The sequence below is a fragment of the Coccinella septempunctata genome, chromosome 1 (assembly GCF_907165205.1).
Source record: "Coccinella septempunctata chromosome 1, icCocSept1.1, whole genome shotgun sequence".
In the NCBI taxonomy this organism is placed as follows: Eukaryota; Metazoa; Arthropoda; class Insecta; order Coleoptera; family Coccinellidae; genus Coccinella; species Coccinella septempunctata.
Genome location: NC_058189.1, coordinates 39365078 through 39387374, shown reverse-complemented (window position 1 = coordinate 39387374; position 22297 = coordinate 39365078). Strand labels below are relative to the sequence as shown.

The 22297-nt window shown below is 35.0% G+C and overlaps 1 protein-coding gene across 1 annotated transcript in view; it reads right to left on the bottom strand.

Annotated features, from left to right (window-relative positions):
* LOC123307787 (serine/threonine-protein phosphatase 2B catalytic subunit 3-like) overlaps positions 1-22297 on the bottom strand; it is a 292638-nt gene that overhangs the window by 46971 nt on the left and 223370 nt on the right. The window contains exon 6 of the mRNA XM_044890221.1: positions 10101-10240. Within this exon, the coding sequence (XP_044746156.1) occupies positions 10101-10240 (140 nt within the window). The remainder of the gene's footprint in view (positions 1-10100; positions 10241-22297) is intronic.

Here is a 22297-nt window from a genome sequence, read left to right as displayed (position 1 = left end):
GCCATATAAAATTTAAACGGAAGAAAACTAGCACTTTCGAAGAAATAGTTTTTCCAGAAAGACAGTTCCATTAATTTCTTGAAACCACAAAATTTTTCGAATTTTGAGAGCAATATGTATCATTGTAGGACTCATTGTTCCCGAGAGACAGCTTTGGTTTGGTAAGAAATCGTAAATACCGCAGAAAATTTGAACTTTTTTCAGATTTCGCTGTTGTTGATCATGAAGGAGTACTTTGTCACTAAAGATATTTCTATTCATTTTTAAAGTACATAAAATTCCCTAAATGGGGGAATGAATTATATTACCGGAGGCTCAATACTTTACGAGATACAGCTGGCAGGTGGCATTTATGGGGCAAAAAAATAAAACATAATGATAAAAAGAAAAGCAAAGGAACAAAGTAGGAATTGCTTTATTACAAATGAAATACACTTGAGTTTTCCTTATACCCTAGGAGGTCCAGGATCAAGATACTTTTCCTTGTCCAGTTCGTGTTCTTGAGGGCTCTGAGGATACAGGATACAGGATCTCTTCATCCAATTGATCGTCATCAATCGTCGAAAGTCGAAAGTCGAAATCAGAAGATTCCATGGTAATCTCTGTTCGGATCTCACAGAGCTCTCCACTGCTCTGGCCGCAAAAAGTATAGCATTTTAAGTTTACTTTTCTGCAGCTATATGCATTCCCAATCCTTTATTACAGTTGCTGGAAATCATCTACATGAGCTGTGAAGAATACCCATTACTGGGTAGAAGCTATGTTCTATTAAAGTCAAGTTCAAGTGGACTGATGTCAATACCCACATCTGCACTCCGTGGTCTCCGTGATAAGTACGAAGTGGGTGCAGCGCAGCGTCTCGATTTCGAGGGAGTCTGGCCAGGTTAAAACTTGTTTTCAAGTAGCCACAGTAAAAAGCTGATAGTCCAGGTCATTGAGGTTTTGTGTCCAGTGTTTTTCACCATATAGTGCCATGATAATTTGTTCTCATGCTTCAATTTCTTCATCTCGCATTGCAGTAGGCTTTAAAAAAACCGCTGGTTTCTTCTTCAGGAAGAATTTGTTTCGAAAAATTGAGAGAAACTTTCCTTTTCCTTGACCAATAACGGGGCACATGTGGAAGGAAGATATCAGATGTTTTTCTCATTCCACATTTTTGCAGGTAGATGTTATTTGGTGTGGTATCCGTGTGACCATTGAGGATCACGAATAAGTTACCCTATATTTCGGAGTGTTAGGCCTACTGTTAGCTCAATATTTAGGAAATTTCATATAGAATTGTTTGTAACGAAAAAGTACTCCTTCATGGTAAAAAAAGGCGAAATATCTGAAAAGTGCAAATTCAGAGGTTTCCACAATTTTCTGCCAAATTTTTCAAGGCTGTATCTCAGGAAATAATGAGCCTATAATTACAATATTCAGCTCAATAAAGGGAATTTTATGGGATACAAACATCAATTGAATTGTCTTCAATGAAAAAGTACACCTTCATCGTGAAAAATGAAATAACTCCTTGGGAAAAGCCTGAATCAAAAAAATCTTTCCTCAGGGTATAATAGAATGCTCACATTTAATCTGACCTTGAACTTTTATTTCAAGGTCAAGTAAATTTGAAAAGGGAATAAACATTTTTCTCTGCTTAATATTAATATTCGTGAAAAATTAAACCTTTTTGTCTGTATCGTTTCTCTCTCTTAAAGTGTACCCAGCGTCGACCAAGAAAGCCTGAAATCAACGGCTTCAGTCACTACCGTCAAACGGGGTGAAGTGGATATAGCGGGGTGAAGTGGATCAACCGGGTTTTTCCGCATATTTTATAGCGTAACTCATAGACAAGACCCTAAATTGCCGCGAAAATAACTCTGTGTCTACTGTCACCTCCTAAGATTGCTAACTCGTGCCTTGGATACAATTCTGGATGTTTAGTTTTCTGACAAAAGAAAAAGTTTCGTATTCTCTCGAATGAACAATTTTTCAATTGTTCAACTTCAATTATATATTTGGCATTAACTACGATAGTTCTTCTCACCTAAACTTTTACAAGTTACATATAAACTAGTTGGAATGATATTCCCCATTTTGAAATCAAATGTACCACCACAGTTCTTTAGGAAAAAAATATTTTTTACATCACTCAAAAGTGAGGGGTTAAGTCCATCACCAATGATTTAGTCATGTTCGACCATGTTGCGTATAGGCCCATGTCGCAAAATTACCCTTTTAGTATATCCGCATGCAGAGGATATAGATCTTGTGAAAAGGCACCAAATAATTCGCAAAATCCCCTGAAGCAACTTTCATATACCTTCATTCAGTAGCGCAGCCAAGATTTTATTGGGGGGGGGGGGGCTTTACACCGAACGATCGTTCAATGTTTGTACTAGAAAAAAATTTGAATTGTTGGTATCTTTGAGGGGGAGTTGCCCACTTTCCTAGGTGCGCCAGTGCCTTCATTCAAAAGAGTGTTTTTATGTTCGTTAGAAATTTATTTTCGTTGTTTATTTTATCTTGTTTTGAAACATGTTTAGTTTTACACAGAAAGAATAAAGATTTTTTTATTTCTTCAACGGTTCTAGTTCTGATTTCACAGCACCTGTTGATCTTAGGACTCAAAATAGATTTTTTTTTCATTTCATCTGATCCACTTCTACCCTCGTATAGTTAAAGTGATTTTTAAAATGTGATCCACTTCACCCCAAAGTACGAGGTGAGGTGGATCGCACTTCAACCAAAAATATTTCAAAAACTGTGCAGCCAAAAATTTTGGTAAATAGGCCAATCGATATTAAAACGATTATAGAATCTATATTATAAACGCCAGCCCACTCGCACTGACACTTTGAATCTAAAAAACCTCGATTTTTTTTTCCACTTCACCCCGTTTGACGGTACTTGTTCATGAAAAATCGATATTTTTCGTATTCTCTCCATTGAATAGAAATGAATTTAATTAATATATCCTTACAATTCAGGGCCTAAATAGTAGTCTATCTCCTATTCTGATGTAGGTATAAGCTTTATTACTGTAAAGTTTCATTGAAATTCATCCAGTAGTTTCTGCGTGAAATACTAACAAACATCCATACAAACTCTCGCGTTTATAATATATATTAGATAATACATTTTTGAACATGGAAATAATGATTCGAGACACCGATTTCAGCTCATTCATCTTGAAATCAAAGTAACAGCTAACCTTAGCGGAAATAGTGAAACGTTTCTGATTTTCGGAAGGACCAGACAATCTCATGAATTCCGAAGCGAAATTGCGAAGGAAATTGTTCAGATAAAATCTTTTAGTCAGATATTAAGGGGAGAATCGGTTTGATAAGACAAGTCTGGTCGAGATGAAATTCGCTGTAGATGGAAAGTTCAATCCTATTATATTCTGCCCCAGGAATAAGATGTTCGTTGCATCCATCCTCGTAATTTTCCCTCGAGTCCAAGAAGAAGCTACGAAAACGACACAAGAGTGATATTCTAGCGAATCTCCTCTGAATTGGAGTAGACGCCATGAAAATGAAAAAAGGACTGGAATAAGGATAATGAAGTAATACGCGAAATGTTCTCAAACCGAGAAGACGAATCGACGTCACGGCCATATAAAAATAAGATCGATGTTGTCTTAGCACGAGTCTTAGCATTTGCTCTTGACCACCGTGTACTCTTCCGGTTCGGAGTATGATTATAAAGATGCGTCAGAAACATGCGGGAAGTTATTCCTTGTCTGGAAATTTAAATTTTCCATTGTCACATGTGTGCACCCTTCTGAGATTTAGGATGTCAAAACAGGAAAAATGTGTCAAGATGACAATAGATTACATGTTACAGATGCAGGCCGATGGTGATGAAGCTCAAAAATGTCAGTATCAAAATAAATGGAATGAAATTACTACAGCACTACTGACCGTTTTACGAGGATGTATTGATATCTAGTTATAGCCTGAACCAGCTCCATGCATGAAAAAAATATTGCGTTACCATAGCAACGAACAATAGTGTGAAGTTTGAGGACAAAAAAATTAACCAGAGTTACGCAATAAATTAAAAGAAAGAAGATGTCCACCCAAATAGTGAAAATCGTAAAATTGGAGTATCGAGCAATCATCAAGTACCCATATTTAAAAGGGTTAAGAGGTAAGCAGATTTATGAAGATAGCCTTGGTTATCAATGTCCTTCGTATGCGACCGTAAAAAATTGGACTGCAAGCTTCAAAAGAGGTAAATTTTCCATTGAAGATGATGAGCGATCGGGAAGATCAGTTTCTGTGTCAGTCCCTGAAAATATCGATGCAGTTCATGACATGATTTTATCAGACCGTCGAATTGGGCTGAAGCGGATATCTGAAGCACTGAATATTTCATACGAACGCGTTCGTCATATAGTTCAAGTCAATTTGAACATGAGAAAAATTGCTGCAAAATGGATCCCATCATGTTTGAATGTTGAAAAAAGCGTGCAAAGGTAGAAGCATTACGTTTGATTTGTGCTCGATTCGAGAACGATGTGGACTTCTTAAACCGAATTGTTACAATGTATGAAACTTGGGCACATTTTTACGATCCAGAAACAAATCAACAATCGATGAAATGGCGACACTCTGGTTCTCCAAGACATAAGAAGTTTCGTGTCCAAAAATCTGCTGGAAAAGTTCTTGATTCAGTTTTTTGGGATTGCCATGATTGATTATTTGGATAAGGGTAGAACAATAATCGGACATTGCTAATCGACATTACTGACCACTATACGGGAAAACGTTAAAGAGAAAAGACGCGGAAAGCTATCCAAAGATGTTTTGTTTTCACAGGACAACGCCCCTGCAAACAAATCTCATGTTGCCATGCAGAAAATTCGTGGTTTAGGGTTTGAATTACTAGAACACCTCCCTTATTCACCAGATTTGGCCCCATCCGACTATCATCGCTTTCCTCAACTGAAAAAAAGTTTAGAAGGTCGTAAATTTTCTTCCAACGAGGAAGAAATAAAAGCTGTGGAGGTTTAGTTTGCAGACCTAAAAGAAACAGCGTTGCAGGTTCGCTGTAATAAATGTATCCAATTAAAAGGAGAATATGTTGAGTAAAAAAATATTTTTACATTGAAATTTTGTTCGGTTTTATAGTAGGCTAAGAATTTTCAATATATCCTCGTAGCTAATAGCACCTAACTATGCCCCATATCGAAATAAGGTTTCAGAGGATTAGTTTTCAGTTGTAAATTTGCATCTTGCGTGAAGTTAGGACAGTACCAAGGTGTGCTAGACATCCCTGAACCAAGCAGACAGAAGGTAAAACTAATCATTTTATCAAAAAATATGTCGCAGTTATGAATCCATTAAATTTCGAGTAAAAGGGAAAATGAAACAGTTCACAATAGTTAAGCACATTTGAGATTATTTGAATAATAATTATTACATGGTGCATGAAAGCGAGTGTTTCTCAATTAAATCGCATACCATTTGTATGGATATATGGAAAAGAACCAGCTGATTTCTCCAAGACAGTTTGGTTTCAGGAAGGGTTTGTCTACACAGGATGCTGCGGTGTTTTTGACTTCCAGAATATATCGAAGTCTTGAGGGAGGTAAAAAGTCAATGGCAGTGTTCTTGGACCTTACAAAGGCCTTTGACTCGGTGCATCACGGGCAATTGTTGCAGGTTTTGTCGGATATGGGTTTACGAGGAATTGTGGGGGATTTACTGACTAGTTATTTGAAAGGAAGAGAACAGTATGTGCAGGTGGGTTCCAACCGAGTGGTAGGAGAATTGTCGAATATGGTGTTCCGCAGGGTACAGTGCTGGGTCCCATTCTATTTATTCTTTACATGAATTGTATACTTGATATTGACACGGCAGGTATAATTTCTAGCTTTGCAGATGACACTGTGGTCTTTTATGAGGATGAAACATGGGATGAATTGAAAAGGAAAGTAGAAGTGGATTTAAGGTGCTTGATAGATGCATTCAGTGCCAGATTTTTGACGGTTAACTTCAGTAAGACATGCTTTTTGACATTCAGCTGCTATGCTACAAATATCCCCAATTTTGAGAAACTGAGCATATGTAAGGATGGTGCAGTTATTGAGATCTTGAAGAGCCATCAGGTAAAATACCTTGGTATCATAATAGACTCACATATGAGATGGAATTTACATATAGAGAGAATGATATCAGCTCTAAGAGGATTACTACAGAAATTTAGGTTTCTGAAACGAGTTCTAGACTCTCCAAGGATGAAAATGATATACAATGCTTTGGTTGAAGGTAGACTAACTTACGGAAACTTGTTGTGGGGGTCGGCTGCAAAATGCTATATTGTGAGATTGGAGAGAATGCAGAAAAGGTTGCTGAAGTTAATAATGGGAAGGCCGAGAGATTATCCTTCGGACAGACTCTTTAGGGAGGCAGATGTTCTGGATATAAGGCAACTATTTTTTCTGAGATGTGTAACGGCAAAATATAGAGAAAGGTTACAATTGGATTATGTAGAACATAACTATGAGACCAGGTGTGTTGCACAGCATAAAACCAGAACAGCCTTTTTCTCCAGCACTGTGGGCCGTCGATCGTTTGAATATCTAGGAAATAGATTATTCAATTTTTTACCATGTGATGTAAAAAATTCTAATACAAAAAGACTGTTTCTTATGCGGACAAGAACTTTCCTCAGGGAGCGATCAAGAGACCTTGTTAGCTGCTTGATAGGATGAGTGACGGTGCTTTATTTCTGGGGTGATGTCAGTGGGATTTTGATTCTGGTTGGATGAGCTGGCATGGCGGTATTATTTGGAGAAGATTGGACCCACGCTCAGGCAAAGCCTTAGTGGGAAAATCCTTTTGTTTATTTGGCATATTAGGGAGGGAATGACATATTTGAATTTTTTGTGTATATTCTTTTGTTTTTTTTTTGTTTCTGTAAGTTTCGTCAAATTAACATTATTATTATTATTATTATTATTATTATTATATTATTTGTATTTACATATTCTGTTAGTATACCCGAGGACCCAAGAAAAATCAATATGGCAATCAAGTAATGAAAGAATACTATTCAGGTAGGTAATATCAATCTATATAATCATTAACAATGTTACGATCTGCATGGATCGGTTACAGAAGAAAAGTGTAATCTACGCAAAAGACTAGATTCCTATGATTACAGTCTTATTTGACCTCATCAGAACAGCATAAGTGAAAATACTTCCATCCATCCATCCATCCACTTTTCTTCAATCGGTAGGTCTTTCCGTTCAAATTGTGAATTATGTGTCTATTTCGATCAAGATCGTAACATAGTTGATATTTATATCGAGGAATGATATGCATTTAAAAATCATTCAATAATTTATAGAGTGATAAAATATTCGAATACAAGATATTTCCTGAATCGTTAACTGAAAATTTCAGGTGTATAATTATGTCAATGACAGATTGTTGAGTATCCTCAGTATACAAAAGAATCGCCGCATTTTGTTAGTTTTATAACTAAACAAATAGGGGATATTATACAATGCATTAAAACTTATGTTTTTGAGGTTCGAATTCATATATGTGTATTCTTTATTCACTTTGTATTCATCTGTACGATTGCTTAGTACCAATTTATATTTGTTCATTACTCCTTTTCAGTGCCTTCGAAGAAGATTTGAAATAAACCGAAACGTCGGCAAATTATTGAATTGGTTTTTATTTGATGCGACCTGAAAGCTATCAACCCTTTCTATTATTGGAATAATTTGAGAGGTCGTTAATCCCTGCCCTCATTAATGTTTCGTCTAAAAAAGTAGACGGACCATGTTTTTGATTTACCTTAGTCTATCGTGAATTTTTAAGAACTTAACAAGTGTGTCAAACCGATTGTAAATTTGAAATAGAATTAAAATAGTGTATTCCGTAGAAGGTTGAAAATGATAAAATGATTTTTCAGAAATAACGACTCTGCGTTAACAATGGCCTTATTCAACAAACAACATCCTAGAAAAAATTTATCTGCTGCTTACGTTGTGCAACTGGTTGCCAAATTTGACTGTTCTAGTTCAGTCGGAAACAAGAAGGGGGTGTATGAGAGAGACGAAGCGAGTGACGTGGCTGTCTCACGTCATGTAGCAATGGATCCGCCCTTTAGTACTAGGTAATTGTTCAATGTATCAGGTGTTTCACTAACAAAAATCATGAATATCATTAAACAACATAAATTCCATCCTTATAAGATACGATTGGTTCAGAAACTGAATAAGGATGATTCCGATCGCCGATTCCAGTTCTGTGAAGTGGTCAGTGAAATGATTAACGGTTATCAAAATTACATATTCGAGATCTGTTTTTTGGACGAGTGTTCATTTTACCTTAACGGCATTGTAAACCGGCATAACTGTCGGTATTGGTCAGATGAAAAGCAAGATAATTCCGTGAGGTACATAGGTACTCATCTTCACCAAAAATTAAATGTTTGGGTGGGTATTTATGGAAATCACATAATCGAGCCTTTTTCATACTAGGTCATCTCACTGGCCAAATTTTTTCAGAACTATTGGAGAACGCTACTCATCCAATCCTCGTGCAAGTATTGAAAAATGTAGAAAACCATCAAACAATAATTTTCCTGAAAATGGCGCACCACCTTATTTCGTTCAACTAGTGCGTCGGTTTTTAGATGAAAATTTTTCTCACGCCTGGATTGGAGGAAAGGTACATATTGAGCAGTGGCGGCTCGTGGTCATTTGATCCGAGGAGGCTAAAATTTTGATGAGCTATAGATTCAAGTATTAGCGGACAATCAATTATATTCTCTTTGAAATTAATTTTCTTTGAAAACAGTTTCCACAATAAATTTTACAGTCCACCGAGAACGAATCGTCCAGCGTGGAGGTGAGAGTTATTTTTGGCTAGGATATTCCAACTGACTGAAATTATTTCCCGAAATTCAATGTAAAGGGTGGGCAAAATTCGTTGTCTACTGAGGGGATCTCAAGAATTATAGCAGTTGGAAGAAAACGGATGACACATTCTCCAGCTCTTTTTCCCTGACTAATCCAAATCTGAAAACATAATCCGCCTATTATTTCTAGATTTCGAGTTATAAACAAATATTGAGATTTTGACGATTTCGAAAAATTCTCATAACTTTTTTGTCTCTGACGTACCAGATCTGAAACTCAAACCGTCTCAGGCACTTTCATACGTAGAATCTACTGACGAAAGGTTTTTTTCCAATGCAAAAATAACAAATTCATAAAAGTTTGCATTTAATAAAACGAAAGTTCATACCTAATGACTCGAAATGAAAAAATATTTTGAGCTCGTCAGTGGATTCTACGTAAAGTGCCTGTAGAAGGTTCAAGTTTCAGATCCGTAGCTTCAAAGAAGTTATGTAAACTTCCCGAAATGGTCAAAATCTCATTTTTTGCTAATAACTCAAAAAGGAAGTATCGTAAGAGGTGACGGTTTTCACCATTCGTTGTTTCTCTGAAAAAGAGCTCGAAAATGTGTCATCCGTTATCTTCTAGGTGCTATAGTTCTCGAGATCCCCTGACCAACCTGTACAATTGTTTTCGTAATGTTTAATTTCTTCTATTTCATCCATCATATTTCCGATCCAGTATCAACCCCTGACAGCAAATCAAAAATATTGCAGAAGTCGAGTTCACCTCGAAGCCCTGAAATTGAAATGATCCCGAAAATAGCCAACGAAGCTAATGTGAGCTGACATTTAGCTGTCAGCGCAGTCAAATTGACGACTAGCCTCCTCTAATATGCAACATACATTGCAGTATAGCGCCACTGCCGCTAAATGTGAAGCTACATTTTCGTGCCTTGTGATCAAAGATATGCTCTGCAACAATACTGGCTAATGTGTCATCTCGATTTTCGTTATTATATTATCGAAACTGATGTAGATCTAGATGTTGGTGTTATTCTGGTAGGTTCCCTAACCATTTTGCATTAAAACCTTCAATGAGTGGTATAAACCACCAACAATACTAATAAAGTGAGGCCAGAAAATAAAGTCGTTTCTCCAAACAGGCATCTCCTTGAATCCGAATGCAACACCATCACCATCTAGTAATATGAAGAAAAAGTTAAATTCAATCAATCAACTCTTACCTATAAAAGTAGGAGCATCCTCTAACTGAATTATGGGAAAAATGTTCGGCGTTGTTCTCATTTCCAAAATCCTCTAGGGGATCAGACCAAAGAAGATCACACATGGGACCGAATGCCGGAGGTTCCTTGAATCTGTCTAACTGCAAAAATTAAAGAGATAGTGTTGGTTTGTTGTTTACCGGAACAAATATGAAAAGTATTAAAGTTTTTTATACACCAATAGGAGAATTTCAGGATGCTCGTAAAATTTATGATTTTCACTAACAAGAGTTATTTAAACCTGGACACGACGAAGCATCTTCAGAGGGGGGGAAGGTGAAGTCGGGATTTAAAAACACATGTTAGTGAAAATCATATATTTCTGTTTTTCATTTGGTGAAAAAAGCCATCTTCTCGAAATGGAGTTGTTCTCATATAAATCAGTAAATTCTGTCTTACTACAAATCTTTAATTTATTCAAGATATTGATAACGGCCATGTTTCGGACCGATAAGAGTCCATCTTCAGCCACTACGAAGGATTTAATCTCACCAGGTGAAGCGCCAACAGAAAATACAAAAATGCAGAAGGAAAATTAGCATTTCGACAAATGGTTGGATAAAACAGTCAACTATATAAAATGAAAGAATTTTATAGTTAGAATAACTAGAGTCAATTTTAAAAATAGAACAATTTAAACGTCCATTATTATCAAATTTCGTGCAAAACAGTCGATTGGTACAAATGAAACAATAAATCCTGATAAGGAATAAAAAGAATGAAAGGAAACTATGACCGATTACCACTTATTGTAGTATCAGTTCAACAGACACAAGGTGAAGAAGAACTATGCAGAAGCCAGCTCGATAAGGTGAGAACTATCAATGGTTAGAGAAGACCCGATGATGATTACCTGGATGTTGTCTTTTTGTTTGTTGCTATTATGTTTTGTCCTTTCACTGCTAGAGATTATTAGTCGCTTTTCGTTTCCTTCTTACAATGTTCATCTTTACAATCAATAATGATTTGAATAACCTTTAACTTTGATAATTTCATCATCAAAGAATTCAAGAACAATATTTCTATGTTTATTCTCTACGATCTATGAAGTAGATACCTAACCCTAAAATTAAGGTTCGTAAGTCGCCAATGTTCCGCCAATTCGAGTTATTAATTTTCTCAAGATAATAATTTTCGAAGTCGGAAAGAAACTCAGAAGAAGTTTTATTGTCCATGACGGTTGTTGTTTCCCCTCAGCTCGAGATATATAAAGATTGAGGATAATTCGGCACATCTGACACGAACTCGAGATTTATATTGTAAGTTGCCACGTGGTTCCTATAGTTTGGATCTCTAAATAATTCAACAACCGGAACATCGTAATCATGGTAACTTGTAGATTTTAATGTTTCATAACTTTCAGATGGCTTTGATAATGGCTTAACGGCCGAAATATGTCAGCCTCTATGATAGAGGAATGAAGAGTTCAAAATAAAGTGTATAAGATTTCACTCCTTTTACTATCATATTTCACACTATGGGTTTTCGAGAATTGAAAAAATAATTGTTCTATCAAACTGGAAGAGCGAACCAGGGCGAATCAAAGTCAAACCTCCAACTTTAGATGGCAAATCAAATTGGTGCACATACCAAAAGCATTTTGAAGCAGCATCCAATGCCAATGCCTGAGATGAGGAGGAGAATGCACTGAATATTCTACAGACTGTCCCTCCAAGTCAACAAGAAAATTACGAAGTATGATAAGTAAACTGCAGATGAGATATGGTGATGTACACTTCCAATAAGTGTATCATGTACAGATCAAGAGTCGTGAGAAGAGTGCAGAAACCTTGCAGGAATTCGTAGCAGATATAGCATGGTTGGTAAGACTAGCCCATTCCACAGCATCAGATAGTTTCCTGGAACAACTCGCTGTCCAGACCTTCCTCGATGAGTTGAGAGATATGGAGACCCAGCAGACCATGCGGTTGGCCTGACCTAGGACTTTGGAGACGCCCTGGCCCATGCACAAGAATTTGATGCTTCCAAACAAGCTTCGCACATGGGTCAGAGCAAGTTGAAACGCACTGTCGAAGAAGCCTCAGTCAGCGATGAGAGGTAGTACGCCGAGTCCTTTGGGGCAACGAAATAGAGGATCTAGATGCTGGAATTACGGGAAGAGGAGTCATATTCAGCGCAACTATAAGAATCCGGCTAGATCAAAACATCGCGGAGTAAAGGAAAATGGATTGCCAGGAGAATATATCCATCAGACTGCAATGACAGTAGAAACGTAAAAAATGAGGAATTCTGTTTGAGAACAACCATCGTAGATTCGTGTTTTTACTGGGTCAGCAGTATAACCTAGGCAGTCCTCTGGAACGAGTCTCTATCGATATTGCCCAGAAAGTGAAGATAGAAATAAGTACATACCTATTGGTGGCGATGGACTACTTCATCAAATGGGTGGAGGCATATGCCATTCTGAACCAAGAGACCACGATAGTGGCGGATGTGCTGATGTTTAGCCGGTTTGGAATGCAACTGGAGGTGGGAAGGACCATGGACCATACAAGGAATACAAGGATTAACGATGTAGTTTACCATATCCAAAAACTACCCAGAGGAAAGAAACGAATGGGACGAAACCCATCTAAGAGGGACTACCCAGAAAGCAGACCTTGATGAGATGAGTTTCGACCAATTCATGATAAACTATTGAGGATCTGAGAAAGCAAGATTCGCAGTTACCATTCAGCAGCATCAGGATCTCTTCTCTGAGACTGAAGATTATTCACGAGCCCATCTTTTCGCCAAAGACCTGCTTATGTCCAGAGGAATATTATTCGTCTTCAGGAAGAAATTTGGCACTGTAACTGAGCTGTTCAAATAACAAACTCGTCTCGGTTAGCTGATGGCCGTCGTTATCTTATCTATCTGGTAACCAAGAAATTATCCGATAACAAACTTAGCTATCTATGGGGGTATGTGGGATACCTTATTGAACCTGGGGGGACAACTCGCAAAGCTGAAGGTGAAGAAGTGAGCTGTGCCAAAGTTAGGTTGTGGTCTAGAACAATTTAACTGGAGAATCTTCTAAAGCTTCAAGTTATCGCCCAATTTACTCAACGACCGTAAATAGGCAAAAAATCAGTTAGATGAGTGAGTAAACATTAAGATTTCTCATATTTAAAAATTTGTGAAAAAAGAAAATGGAAACTATTGAAATATTCTCAAAATTTCTGAGCTCATTTAACTTTTGTAGAGCAGATTATACGCATAGATTAACTTAAAATATAGATGGATCACTCTGACAAGTGGCGCCACCTATTGTTATGGTACACTAATCACGAATAATTATTCTAAATTTGGTCGTTAGGTGCAATTTGAGCTTTCGATCGTTATCACTCGTGAATGATAGACTTAAATATATTTTTGATTATATATCAATCTGCGAATTGACTAATAAATTATTCAATAGGCGAAGCGAAATGTCTGCAAGAGTGAAGTCGTGCTGTGTTGTTGGGTGCAAAAATCGTGATGGAAGAAGGTAATTATGCGATATTATATTGAATTCAAAAGACCTTAAAACCTTTATTAAACAAATTCATAAGATGTTCGCTACTTCCCCAAAGTACAATTGAACATCGCCCTACAATACTCTCGAGAAGGCAGGGTTTTCTCACTGAGGTTTCTTCTCTGAGGTCTTGTATGGTACCTCATTACATCAACCTCTACTGAAACTTTTCCATGTCATACATATGGTTTATTGTTCGATATTCAAAAATGTATTGCTGATATTCAATAGAATATGCGTATATTATGAATAAATATTGAATTATTTTTGTGATTAGGAATTATGGTAGTTTATGGGAAATATTTTTGTGTAATGAATAAGTTTTGTAATTAGAATAAAGTGAATTTGAAATCTAATTTCAATTATGAAATGAATCCGTGTTTGAAGAACAATGCAATAAATTTTTCAATTATGAACTGATTTTTTTTTTCGATTCTCTGGATCAGAGAAAAATCCAGATAAAGATTCGTATTATTCGTTATTTCACTGCAATTTCTCAATGAGCAATTTATTCGAATCTTTCTCTGACTTTCACTCAGAAATTTTCAAGTATATTCTGCCTTGATCATTACAAGAAAATTAAAAATGAGCGTTACAGATTCCCTCTTTATTTGGTTTTGTCGGAAATTAGTACATGTACCGTAAAAACAGATGACACTGAAGTTTGTTTTTGGAGTGGTCCATCTATTCTCTATTCATTTAATCTACGATTATACGCAACGTAGCTGAATCATATATCTATTATATTCTATATCGATAATGGGACTTCGAAAATTGAAGCCAGCCCGTGGCCGGAATCGACTTCTGCGCATGTGCAGAAATATTAAGATTAAAAATACCTGATTAGCTCTGTCTTTTTCTGATACATCGTTTTATGAACTGACAGAAATGAAATGATTTTACTTCACAACCATTCGAATATTTTCGAACTTAACCTATCAATATGTTGATATTGGTTTGAATCAGGTTCAAACTCAGGTTTGCATTACGTAGTAATTTATATTTCATCGTTGATTACTAATAATTAAAAGTCAAAATTCATGAAACTTCATCATTTTGCAGCACTAGACGCTCGGATTCATAATAATAGTGAAATATTATGTGTTTTCCACAGAAAACCTGCGGAGTGCGGAGATTAATACAAGTGATGTTGAATCAACAAAATTGTAGGACTGTGAATACATTTTTCTAGGTTGTTCACTATCGTATATTATCTGCATTGTATCTAGATAAGTCTGTTATTGTCTTGAAATTAATTTGGGAGTTGAGGTAATAATTCTAATTTAATTTATGATTGTTTTTTTCGACACTGAAATAGTGAAACATCTAAATCGACATCTATATCTATAAAGCCCAACTGTAGTTACCAATATCTACCAGTTTCCCATCTTTTAAATAATCTTATTGCCAAATTGATTATTGTATTGCTTCTATTGAAGCATGGCTCTTTTAATGAGCACTCTGTACTTTTATATATAATATAACTACATATTACAATAAATGTTGATCCAAAAATATTTTTTATTGAGTATTGAGTAGATTTACAAGAGGGAAAATTCAGGAGGTGAGATAAATATAATGTTTACACGTACACGCAATAATTGAAACTGGTATGAAACAGTAATATAAAACGAACTTGTTATTATGTCACTCTTGAGTTTACTGAGTATGGACAATACCATCCCTTTTGGGCACTTAATTATTATTTCACAAATCATAATAATATTGGGTGAATAGTTTTTATGCACTTATTTGGTTTGATCTCTCTTTTTGTTGATTCATCTGAAAGTTGAAAAAAACGGATACATTCTCGATGAATTTAATATTCATTAACTTTCGCCTCACATAAAATTTTTCTCAAAATTTGTACAACAATTTGAAATAAATCATCATTCAAATTCATTCTATTCAACGTCAAATATGAAAACAATCTAACCAATATCTTGATTGTCATTTTCGAACTTCTAATTCGCGCATGCGTACAAGTGAATTCCTCCCAACGATTTGGCTTCACTTTTTGTCATAGTCTAGAACGTGTGTTATCAATATTGGTATAATAGATATATGAGCTGAATACGCATATGCGGATGAATGCATAATAGAATAATGACCAAAAATTTAATATGGATACAATCATGGGTCAGCCCACACGTTATGAATTTTCGTCCATTGTCCTCGCCTTATTTTATACAGTGTACATGGTGAAGTTCAATGGAAAACCAATTTCGTGATGTATCGATCCGAAAGGAATGCAATGATTGTCTTTCAATGTTTTATGGCGTGTAATGGTAAACAATGGAGGCATCGTCAGGTCACAGTTTATGCAATCAATTATTCACTTGGAATCAACAGGTCCAGGCAAACTGCCTCTTAGTTCATGAAATTTAGATGCATTTACGTTCCACACTGAATATGATGCGCAATTATCTATGCGACTAACAAAAATCAATAAAATTACTCTAATTGCAATCTCTCATTTGCTGCTTATATTATACAAATTTTGAACTAACAGCCTCATTTTTTCCAAATCTGTATTTTGCTTAGTTTGTCGAAAAGTTTTTCGGTTGAGAAAATTATTCGTTGTTGTTTACTTATGTTCATGAAATTCTCGCTTTTCATTCTTGAAATATAATATATATATATATATATATATATAATATAGAGATAATTATAGATATCAACGTAAAGGTAGGTATAGGTAACAAAATCCGACCCACTTACATGAAATATTTTATGTACATATTACATACCTATACTTTGATATGAGTAGGTCTTCTCATTAGTTAAAATCGAAAAGTGAACCAACAACGTAATAGTATTTTTCACCAGCTCTTCAAATATGCTATCCGCAAAAGCATCGAAGATAGACATGGAAATTTATGGTGGAAAAACTATAAATAGTCAATTTTGATAAATCGACTGATTTTCAAAATTGAATGGTTTTTAGCCATTTTTTTCATTCATTTCAACGTCCAGTTCTCATAAAAACAGAAAAGAATTTTTTGCCGTTTTTTTCTCAGGGTTTTTTATCGTGTTTTCTGATTGCTCAATCAGTTCAAGCATAATTTTTAAGAATTACTCTGAGGAAATTTACACTAAGCAATCGGGAAATATGTACAGGGTATACCAAATTGCTTGATTTTGGGTGTTTCTAATACATACTTTCAGACTAGAAAGGTAAAAATGTTGAAAGGTGTCCTGGGCTCCATTTTTGTGAAAAGTTCATTAGTGAAAACCGCTTCACGATATCTTCATTAGTCTAGACGATGTAACCAAATTTTGATATTTTGTCGATTTCGAAAATGTGCAATAACTTCTTTATTTTCGAAAATATCGAAAAACGATGAAAACTTTTCACGGGCAAGAGAGAACCCTTTTGTACAAAGGGTGAAAATAAAACAAGTTCCTTATTTTAAATACAAATGCATCCTTTCTTATTTTATGGAATCGTAAAGCAATACCACAAGCTGAAACAGTTAAGTATCTTCTGGTATCCACTTAGATACCAGACTTACTTGGAGAGAGCATAATGAAAAGAAGAGAAAACAAGTAGATTTTAAAACCAAGGAAATCAATTGGCGAATGGAAAGAAAGTGAAATCTATCATTGAAAAATGAAATGCTTTCTATAAAACAATTATAACTCGAATTTGGGCGTTGGGCGTATGGACTTGAAATTTGGGGATGCGCAAGCAAGTCAAATATAGCCATCATTCAAAAATGCCAGTCCAAGATATTGCGAATGATAGCCAATGCACCATGGTGTGTCACCAACCAAATACTGCATGATGATCTGAAAATACCCTTAGACCAGAATGTCATAAAAAAAGAAGTAGAAAGCACCATTCTAGATTGGAAGAACACATAAATATCCATCTACAACCCTTAACACGAGACAACGAAGTAAGAAGTTTACAAAGGAAATGGCCAACTAACCTAATGGAATATTGAGATATTCTCCCAATGGGGAGAACCTCTTCACGTTATGATCTATATGTCATGTAGACTTGTCAAAAAATTTGCTCATACAATTGGTATTTTGACTGCTGATCAATAAATGCTCAACAATATAACTAATAAAAAATTCTCAAATTGAGTATCATTATTCTGAGAACAAATTTGACATATTTTTCTAACAGAATTCACTGTATTCAACAGCATAACGCAGGAAATGTCTCTGATGGCGTTCCTGACTCTCTGCTCAAAAACAACCCTATTTATGACTGAAAATTTTAATTTTATTATATCCCCATATGAAAAAACTCAAACGATTGAGGTCTAGTGAACTTTCTGGCCAGGCAATGGAACCATCCACAGGTTGCCTATATCTGTGGCAAAGTGTTTTTTCGGAAATAATCTAGAGCAAAAAATTTACGGAAATTCATCTCCTTCTATGACCTTTACTATAACAATGTATTGAAGTACTCTATGTCCACTTCATTCGTGGTGATTATTTTATTTTCATGCTGCCTTTGCCTTAGAGATGTAAGTAATATATCGACATATATATTTTTGAAAAGTTTTTTTGGATGATATGAGATGAAAAAAATTTATTCGTATTTAATATAACGAAGTTGTATTTTTTTCATCCAGAAAGAAGATACAGAAGATTAAAAAAAAGTAAATATAGTGCGTATTCCCAGTGAAAAACTGCCTGTAGAAAATTTTTATCGTTTTTTTATATTTCCGAAAATGAAGAAGATATGGCGAAATTAACAAAATATAAAAATTTGGTAATACCTTCAAGAAAATAAAGATATCGTTCAAGAAAAATAAAGATATCGTCAAGCGGTTTTCACCAATGGACTCTTTTCACGAAAATCAAGCGCAGGAATCCTTCCATAGTTTTTCCCTATTTAATCTTGAAGTACGAGAAATAGACAAAATCAAGCAATTTAGGATACCCTGTATATCCATGTAGTTTATCGTTTAATAAACTCTTGATGTCAATATTATCAACATACATACATAAAACTTCAAAATTTGACATCTGGTTTTTGTTGAGCCATAGACAATATGGCAACATTAACAATTGCACATTTAATATGGTAGATAGAAATGGAGACTGGGCACCGCAAGGTGTAGAACACAGATTTTACTGTTTTTCAAGATCAAATGTTATAGACTGTATAGAGATACTATTTCTGGTAATTTTTCTTTATTCAACTTTCGGTTTCATCTAAACGGCAAAAGTATTTTCGCACAAAATAGTCGGAAAAATTTCTCCCATATTCTCTTTATCCTAAATCAATTCCCAATTTGAATATGTTAAGATAATAATTGTAGTTTTACATTTATTTCAATCAATTTTATTCGATAAACTGGAAATAAAATTCGCCAAATATAGGTATCCATGTTGTAAACATTGAACATTTAAACATTAATTTTCAGCATCAAGAATTCACGTTCTTCCTCAAAGTAAAATATTACAAAAATTCTTGAATATTATATATAGGTTTCTGTGCTAGTAGTTTTTCAACACATTTTTTTAATTTCTTGGTTAGAAGATTTTTGGTGTTGTCTGGTAGCCTACTGTGAATTTTTGGTCCGCAGTAGTCTATATGTACGTATATGTGTATATGGTTCAATAAATAATATATATCAAATATTGAAGTTTCATTAATTTTTTTACATGTATTCATTGAAACATCGATAATTACAATATGGATATATTTTCGGAATTTCGACTTTGAATTTCCTCAGGGTAATTTCGTATGAAATATTCAGAAAATATTAAAACAAAAATTATAAGTTAGTACCTATAGTATAGTATCGTATAGTATAGTGTGTGAAAAAAATTTTGCTTATTTCAGAAAAACTTCAACTTCAAATTGAAAAAAATATTTAGAAACTGTCCCTATAACTTTCCTTGTCTTCGTTAGATATTTTTGCCGACAGCATATTTGGATAGCCTGTGAAAAATACTATTATATTGATCATTCACTTTTAAATTTTACCCTATGAATAAGTCCAGTGACACACTCTACTTTGTTTGGCATGAAGCTCATGTCATGAAATTTTTGATTGCAGTACCGAATGATATGATTCTGTAGTAAATGAATTTTGCCAAGGCAATTAATTGATTATGCATGTCAATATATTCTTAAACGTTAAACCTATGTATGAGGTGTGTCGAATGAAAAAGATTCAGAATTCATAGAAGAATGAGAATTCACATAGAAAATGAGGTATCCAGTGGAAGTTGTCTTCGTTGTTCTTGAAGGTTTCCTGAAAATCAACTTTTGACTCACTGAAAAAACAGAGCATAAGCTAACCTCTAAAAAATTGGACGCAAACTAACACATATTATTTTTAATGAATTACGAATACTTTCGGAACGCACGGTTCATCGAGTAAAAACAATCGTTTTTTAGTTACTAATGTGAAAATAAAGTAGGTACTTAGGCGCCCCATTACATGTAGAAATGATTATTCTATTTCAATTCCCCAGCATGAAACTACACATATTCATTTATGCATGAGGAAAATAAATTTTCCTGTCGAAATGATTTGCCACGTTGCTTTTTCTATCAACCGTACAAGGAATGAACACTTATGAAACTCATGAAAGATGCATAACAGAAATACCCGTATCCTTTTCTCGGCTCAGATCGAGGATGTTCCGGATCAAGAAGGCGTAGAGAGCTCCTTTATAGAGATGGCATTTTATTGATATGTTGGCTCTCATAAGGTTCTTAGACTTGATAAGTTCCATATTCCTTGGAAAGGTCCCAGCAAAGACGGATTGAATTCACCAACTCAATGGATATTCCGCTATGAAAGCGTGAAAATCGATACTGTACTGGTTGAAAATTCGTAAGGCACGAGGGAAAGGTGAAAGGAGAAATAATATGGCATCAAGAGTATCGCACCAGCTAGGCGTAAGTTTGCACTAAACAACTAAGGGTCAATTTCATCAAAGATAATAAAGCGATATAAGACGAAACTGTCGTTAAGGAAAGAAACTCGCCGATTTATGTAGATTACGCATTTTAAGGGGGTTCTACACAATTCTATACCTTTTCAAGTCCAAATTGGCGCTAATCAAAATCAAAATGACATCAAAATCAGATTGACAATATCAATTTCAAACTGGTATTAATCAGAAGCAAATTGGCATTAATCAAGTTCAAATTGGCATTTATCAATTTCAAATTGGCATTTCTCAAATTGCAATTGTAAGATTCGAAGATCAACGTTCGAGTGGAACTGAATCAGTTGATCACACAGATCAACACAGCTCTTTTTCTCCGTCTTTTTCGTTCAAGAATTATGAGTTTTTCTGATGGAAACATATCGAAAAGTATTACTAAGCATGTATTCGGAGTCTCTCGAATCTTTGCATACTCTGCGAAATGAAATAGTTAATATATGGTACAAAGAACAGCGAACAGTAATAAACGTTGATTCTGGAACACAATGGGAGTCTGAAATCGTCTCTTTCTATGATTAACTTATTAAAAACACACGATCTTTCGTCTCTGTTCAGCAAATGAAACGAAATGGTAGAATCCAGAATTTCCAGAAATTAGAGAATATCGTTCAAAATAATATTGGCAAGGCAACGGTTGTTAATTGTGCAAAATTCATCGCTCATATCCAAAGATTCATTTTTTTTGCATTCGATATTCAAGATATAAATTTATTGAGAAAATTCGTTATTTTCGAATAGTTTTAATTAATTATGACGTTATTTACTGTGTATATAATTCAATAAAGTTTTTTCATTAATACATTTTATTCCAATGAAGAATTCAAATTCAGAATTGCCAATTTGTTTTGTTTATTGTAAATTTGTAATTGATAAATGCCAATTTGAAATTCATTAATGCCAATTTGCTTGTGATTAACGCCAGTTAATTGATATTGTCACTTTGATTTTGACTAATGTCATTTTGATTTTGATTAGCGCCAATTTGAACTCGAAAAGGTATAGTGGTCAGTTCAAGAAGAGGAAATTGATATCTTACGTCAGAAACCACTAGTTTATATGGCGTTTTCATTATAATTCAATTCAATCAGTTCGTCATCTCGGAAAGACCGAAATTTTTCATTCGTCAAACGGAAAAAAAATTAATAATATTTTTCATTGAAAAGCAAATATTCATTCAAGTTATTAACATTTCGAGGTTAAATTATCTCTTCTATGAATTTCCAGATGAAAAAATTTCTCGAAAAGCCATTGGCTACAATTCGAATCATGGTGAAATTAAAAAAAAGACATTCTTCAAGTGCTGCCATCTTTTGGACGAAAATGGAAGCTATTTTAATATTCGCAATTTCTAGTTATCGTTCAAGTGTTCTGGCAACACCCCACATTCTGGTCTTTCAACCTTCACGCCACCGGATGGCGAGAAAGTCCAGTGGTATAAACTCCTCTTAACTTCAGTAAAAATTGAGTGTCCCTGTGTCATTATTCCGAGTCAATCGCTTGACAGGAGAAGACGTGCTACAGTGCTCCTAGTGCTATAAAAGAGAAAGCGGACGAGAAAGTCACAGTGCCGTAAAAGTGAAAGCGGAGGTGAAAGTGCCCACTAACAAAGCTACGGAATATTTGATTCCGTCTGTGGAGTTTTTGTAGGTTCTATATTTGTTATCGGAATTTTAATTCGTTAAAATTTTCAAAGTTGGTGTTCATCCTA